The sequence below is a fragment of the Idiotropiscis lumnitzeri genome, chromosome 3 (genome assembly GCF_059441095.1).
Source record: "Idiotropiscis lumnitzeri isolate Australia: NSW breed Sydney's pygmy pipehorse chromosome 3, RoL_Ilum_1.0, whole genome shotgun sequence".
Taxonomy (NCBI): domain Eukaryota; kingdom Metazoa; phylum Chordata; class Actinopteri; order Syngnathiformes; family Syngnathidae; genus Idiotropiscis; species Idiotropiscis lumnitzeri.
This window is the reverse complement of record NC_142393.1, coordinates 1,957,217-1,963,562: the sequence shown is the minus strand read 5'-3', so window position 1 is coordinate 1,963,562 and position 6,346 is coordinate 1,957,217. Positions and strand designations below refer to the sequence as shown.

Below are 6,346 nucleotides of genomic sequence, written 5' to 3'. Positions count from 1 at the left end.
AGTGAAGACACGTGTTTTCAGAGAAAGCGAAAGGAATTGCAAACGCCTCCAAAACTGAAACTTATCCATCTCTTCCGCCACGTTCAAGTGCACTGCAGAATCTCAATTATATGGCACCTTAATGCGCGTTACATGATACAATTAAATCAATTCTAATTAAAAAAATAATTATCTATAATAAATATCAATACATCCTCATAAGTTTACCTACAGAATGTAAATTGTATTGCAAACTTTTTTGGGGGTGCTTGGGGGAGTGCTTGAGCTTAACTAATACAAGTTCTTGAAAGTATAAACATTTCATATATCTGATATAATGTTAAAAACCTCAAAAATGTATCAATCTCATAAAAAACAAAAATATAATGCGGAAAAGACACTAATAGCCTGTAGTAATACTGTTGATATTTTTACTGCAGCACGACATCACAAAATGTGAACTCAATATCAGTGTAATAAGAGAAATCTCTCTCTTTTTTTTTTTTAAACACTGAGTTCCAGCAGAACCTTAAGGTCACAAATCCCCGTGAAGTACAACAACAGCCAGGACATCTGCACTCAGCAGCAAATCAAGACAAAACCTCCTGTGGAGATTTTTTTTTTTTAATACCTCGGTTGAATTGTTGCAGCCGCAGGCCCAAAATGCTACATACAGTACATTTCCCCCAATTTCACAGATTGTATAAAAACCTCAGTATGTTTCACATTCTCATTTGAAATCCAGACAACCACCAAGCTGCTGTAAAACTGGATGCGATTGGTGCAATCTCTAATGGATTCTCAGCATGGGGCATGCACAAGGGAAGAAAGGGCACTCAGTTCATTGTTTATCAAATAAAGGCACATGCTTGACACCCTGCCGGCTTTCTTTTGGCCAAAGCTCAAATCAGACAGAAAGGACAGGAAGCAGCGGGGAGCCTCGCAGACCTCGCATCCCCGTATCAAACGAAATACAGTGCGACCTTGACTTAAGAGTTGGATTTGTTGCGTGACCAAGCTTGTAGATCAATGGACTTATTTTTAATCTGAATACACTCAATCCATTCAAAAGTGCCGTCTACATAATAATAAACAATATAAAGAAATAAACTGTTGTTATACATCACTGTGATTAAAAAAAAAAAAACGCGGCCAAGGCGTGACCAAGCGACGCGTCAATCATTCCGCACCTGCTCACAGAGGTTCTTGAAAAGGTGACCAGCTTAGTTTCTTGGCTAGTTAGCAACAAAAGTTAAAGAGAAAGGATGTCATTTGGGTGTTTGCACTCGACTGCAACCAACAGCGCCCAAGTGACCGTTCCTATCGAGTCACCAGGTAAGTTGAGAAAGTTCCTTTCTCTTCTGTTTCAATCGATTGCACATTCCAAAAAAATACAACATCAAACCAGTAACATTTCATTATTGGCAATACTCCATGATGAACAAGTCACGTGAGCAACGTACATCGCAGCCTTAGTGTGCTGGCAAGTGTTTGTGAGGGTTTCTTTGGGCGTGGAAGAAGTTGTGGTGGTTTGTTGCTAGCTAAAGTGAGGCTAATTTTATATCTTGCTAGCAGCTTCAAGAGTACATCCTCCAGATTTAAGTGTATTTATTATACCATGGAATGGTCCACAAGTCACAAAAATGTGCGTGTAAATAATTTGCACTTATGAAGCTGCCCCAGCGATTACTTTATTTCTTCATTTTAATTCGGACGAGCCGACAACGTTCGCCGCAAGATTTAAGCAATTTGTTCGGCTGGTAGAAAAGATGTTCACGTGTTTGTGTAGAAGAAGAAGAGCAGCGTTGAAGAAGAGCAGAGCAATGTCGGCAACGGAAGTGTGCTCCGAAGAAACTTTCACTCAGGGCCCGTCTCCATGGAAACAAAGATTTGAAGGTTCGATTCAAAGGCCGAATGAATTAGGACACTACCGTGCGGTTGAGGCACGTCAGAAGTTTTTAATTCGGCCATTGGACGATGGCGGCCTACAAATTTGGACACAGCCTTTGTTTTTACAAAATCACAGCTAGCTCCTAAGCTAGGAGCTAGCAGCTAGCACATTCATCCGCTTCAGGCTAGCAGCACAACACCAATGAAAATTGACAGACACCAAACTCAGTGTGTACCTTTTGTTATATTTGGGAACTGAACTGCAGCTACAAATACAGCAAGCACATTTTTTGCAACATCACTCGAGCAGCGGCGTATTTGAAGCTTGCTCGTAAGTCAAATTCAAAGTAAAAAAAATCCATTTACTCATTCAATACCAGCCCCAAAAAAAAAAAAAGCATCTTTGACGTCTTCAGCCATCAATGGCAGTAAATGAGTTAAGCTGCGTCTCGTAACAAAAGACTCTTTAAACTTAGGCGCTCGTAAGTTAAGGTACCACTGGACAGGAAATACAGCGCAGTGCTCTGCTGATTTTAAAACTCTAAAGTCGCTACAAGTGGAACTAATGGTGGCGTGAACCTCTGCTCCCATGTTGACTCGCTGTGTGCATCAGGAGCAACCGCAGTGGTCCACCACCATGGACGGGATCTTGCCGTAGATGATCTGCTCCTTGCGGTTGAAGTAGAGCATGTTAATGGGCGACATCTTTGTGGGCGTGCAGCAGGGTCCCGCCGTGCCGCGTGGGTTGGCCTTGTTCACCAGGTGTGCGTGCGGGTACTGCTGCAAGTGCAAGAACTCGCACTCTCCTGAGCAGTAGTTGGCTCGGTAGCGCTTGGGGGCGATGATCCAGTCCCAGCCGAACTCCTCAAAGTCCACGGTGAGCGGGTAACGGCAGCAGCGCGTTTCAGCCGATTCTTCGTCGCAATTCAGGCCCGAGTCACGACGGGATCTCTTTGGGCTGTCCAGGATTTTGACTTCAATGAATGGTTGCTGGAAAGGAATCGGTTGGAGCGTTAATGTTGATGTTGTGGGATTTCCAGCAAGTGGTTTGCACATAGTTGGAGGTTCGAGTCGGTATAGTTCCTCAATTGCGCATGACAAATTTTTCATTTGTGGCATTTGACATGAGAGGTTTTGCTTCAAGTCATCAGAAAGTGCTTGTGTAAATCTTCAATGACATTTCCTTTGACAATTGAATATTGCTGTCCATGTAAATGAAATATGACCCCGGGTCAACAAAGTTGTGTTGAGAGATTGAAGTAAACGACCGTATTTTCCTGGCTATAAGCGGCTACTTTTTTCCTCAATTTTGAACGATGCTGCTAATACTACCGTGCGGCTTTTCGGTGGATTTTTCTTTCACCAGTAGGGGCGCTCTAGAGTTCAGAAAATATGCTAAATAAATCTTGATTTTTTTTTTTTAATGAGCGAAGTTGTTGCCACGTTAAAAGCCACTGTTTTAACAATCTGTTTGTGTACCTTTTTGTGCAATCACAGGATAAAATCATTCTGTACTTGCAGGAAACAACGCATTATTCACAACAGGGAAAACTGCAGCTTATAGCGTGGTGCTGCTTGAATATTTATTTATTTTTTTTTTTATAGTCCAGAAATGTGGTATCTAAATCAGAGAAACTGACAATTTTGCGGTGGTCTCTTCATTTTCTTTCCAGAATTTTTTATTTTATTTTTTTTACTTTTGCCTGTCGTCATTTAGGTCTTCTGCCTTGAGATTGCCAAGGCACTCCCGGGGCTCGTTGCTATTCCATCACCTGGTTACATATACTAAATAAAACAACCGTTCGGACAATTTGTTGTCTTCGCTCAACCCTAGAGCCCTCTTTTTGGAATGTGGGCGGCTGCGGAACTATCCGGATACAACTCACACAAATGTGAGGCGAACATGTACTTTTAAACGTGCTCCAGCTGAGATTTCAACCGGACCTGCCCCCATGACTGTGAGGCAGACATGCTAATCACGCTACAGAATGCTGCCTCTTCGGATTTTCACATCGTTCAAAAAGTCGAACAGTCTGATTCGAAGTTGTTCTAAGTCAAGTTTGTAAGGCGTCCTCACCAGGCCTTCCTCTCCAGGCTCTGCCGATGTGACTGCCAGGTCTTCGCCTTGAGGGTCGAACGCGTTGATGTCGATACCGTAGTTGCTATCTGGCTGACGCAGCCATGCCTGCAGCAGAGACTTGATGTCCATGCTCTGCCAAGAACCGGCGCCGGCGTCGGCGTCCACTTTTAACGAGCGCACTCGGACCCGCGTGTTGTTTCCCTCCCTGTCGGGTTTGAGTCGCGAGATCTGCAGGAAGACAGTTGTGACCATGTGCACTGGCCGCAGATGAACCCACAGCTGAGCGCTCAAGATGTTCTCGGTGTGGATCTTTGGGCTGAGGCTGAACAGACAATAGGACAGCCTTCCCTTTGCAATGGCGTCTGCTGGAAGACATGGTTCACAGCAAATGTTTAACTCAATAGCAACAACTTCCACATTCAAGATTTCACAATTGATTTCAGGAAATGTCGGAAAAGTGCCAAAAAAAGTGTACTTGCTGCAATTGAAACATAAAAAATGATTCAGTCACTATTAAGGTCGCTTAAAGATGAAATACAAATGTAAAAGTTAAATACAACTGAACTTAGCTTGCAACGTAGTGTACTTGAAAAGTAAAAAAAATACTCGATTAAAAAAAACTTTTATGTGCAGTAAAAAATTTGGACATTAACATTGCACTTATCGGAAATAAAAAATACTAAAATAATACAAAATGTATTACACATAATTAAAATTGCACCTAAATATACATAGAAAATCAATAAAATAAATGAAAAAAAAATTGAGACATTTGATTAAATTTGAGGCGGCACGGCGACTGGTTAGCACGAGGGCCTCGCAGCGCAAAGGTGCGTGGGTTCGATTCCAGATGCGGCCTTACTGTGTGGAGTTTGAGATGAATAGGTTTAGTTAGTTTGGTTATTTACACTTGGTTGCCATGGTGATGATGGTTTCAGTGGTGGCGTGGTCCTCATCTTCCACCCGCGGGTCGTACTGGTCCAGGAGCTGCGTGAGAGGCGGTGCTTTGGGCAGCAACTGCTGGATCATGTCCCTGCTGATGTTGGGCGCCTGCTCCAGTCGAAGGATGCTGAGGATCTGCGACTTGATGCTGTAGAGCCTCATCTGCTTGCTATGCTCGCGGAATTCGCAGGCTGAGCATGCTTCTATGCCTTCCGCCATCAGCCCGGAGGTCCGGTTCAGCTCCCTGCAGAAGCCCGCGGAGAGAATGGCAGCCACACTGAGCAAGAGGAGCATCTTGGACACTAGTGCTTGGTGGGGTGACGCTATATTATGAAATGTTGTCTCTGCCCTCACAACTCCACGATTGGCTGCTTAATCTCAAAGCAGATTTAAAGAGGTAGAGCTGTTTTGTTGTGTCTTATTTTTTTTGTTGTTTAATATGATGCTTGAGGAGAGGATATCACTTGTTTCTGCCCTGAATTGTTTGTTGCTGGAAATTGATTATTTTCAAGACAAGACAGACAGAAAATCAGAAAATAGTTCAGCATGTTGCATCAATGAATTAACTTTATTTCCAACATAAAGGACAAACAAATATATAGTATAACCCTTCATCAATCCCTAAAATAAAAAACTCATCTGGAAGTGCAATCTGAAGTACTACGTCAAAACAGTGTACCTGCATACTTATAGAAACACAATCTTTGAGCGACACAAGGTCAACTGAACAAAAACAAATAACGGCTTTGCACAAGCGTCCAAGTCCTCTCATAACTCAACTGAGTTCAGAATAAACCAATCACATTCAATATCATGTTAAATGGGAGTCAGTCAGTCATTTCAAGTGCCTCTGATTAACCCCCCGCCCAAAAAAGTTCAGATGTTCTAGTCTACTTTTCCAAACTTTGATGTCGTCACATCATCTGACAGCACAAGCCGTGGTTCGAAGAGAACTTCCACAGCATCAGAGGGGCATCATTTTTATTTATTAATTGTCACCACCAGAGGGCGCCATTACGTTATCTGTAGTCCAGTGTTTCCCAACGAGACTGGGTTAAAGTGAACCCACACAGAGGGGCTCTGCCAGGGATTTTGGGCCTCATGAAAAGAAATCTTAGTGCTGTCGATTCAATTATTTGCTGCAAGACTGAGATCCTACATCGCGAGCAAATGAATCTATTACGCAAGTAATGTTTATAAAGTCCATAAAGTGTAATGTATGTAATTAAATCCAATATTGGAAAAGCTTCTCCCAGTATTTATGACTGGTGCTCATTTTACTGTTTTAGAGGATAGTTTTGTTTGTTTTTTTTAAAACTATTTTTCCTTTGCATTTCATTTTGAAATTGAGTTAGTTTTAAACAATTTTTAGTGTGATCTTATCAGGATTTGGTGTTAGTTTTTTTTTTAACTTTTGTTGTAATTCTGGTTATTTGTCTTAGAACATATTTTATT

General features: G+C 42.1%; 1 protein-coding gene across 2 annotated transcripts; it reads right to left on the bottom strand.

Annotated features, from left to right (window-relative positions):
• Nucleotides 1–2,094: 2,094 nt before the first annotated feature.
• Nucleotides 2,095–5,207, bottom strand: LOC148339375 (growth/differentiation factor 8-like). Of its 2 annotated transcripts, none has more exons than XM_088292151.1 (3): nucleotides 4,858–5,207; nucleotides 3,947–4,314; nucleotides 2,095–2,859 (listed from the first exon to the last, which is right to left on the bottom strand). In XM_088292151.1, the coding sequence occupies exons 1-3, from the start codon at nucleotides 5,183–5,185 to the stop codon at nucleotides 2,479–2,481; spliced, it is 1,077 nt and encodes a 358-aa protein (XP_088148277.1). In that variant the 5' UTR covers nucleotides 5,186–5,207; the 3' UTR covers nucleotides 2,095–2,478. The 2 variants fall into 2 exon arrangements, with proteins under 2 accessions (XP_088148277.1, XP_088148278.1); XM_088292152.1 differs by having other exon boundaries at nucleotides 3,947–4,311.
• Between the last annotated feature and the right edge of the window lie 1,139 nt (nucleotides 5,208–6,346).

Excerpts from the sequence above, each read along its gene's own strand:
- LOC148339375 (XM_088292151.1), bottom strand. The coding sequence starts at position 5,185 with ATGCTCCTCTTGCTCAGTGTGGCTGCCATTCTCTCCGCGGGCTTCTGC. Across the intron at positions 4,315-4,857 it reads CATCACCATGGCAACCAAGT|CAGACGCCATTGCAAAGGGA; the intron begins GTAAATAACCAA and ends CATGTCTTCCAG. Across the intron at positions 2,860-3,946 it reads AGCCTGGAGAGGAAGGCCTG|CAACCATTCATTGAAGTCAA; the intron begins GTGAGGACGCCT and ends ATTCCTTTCCAG.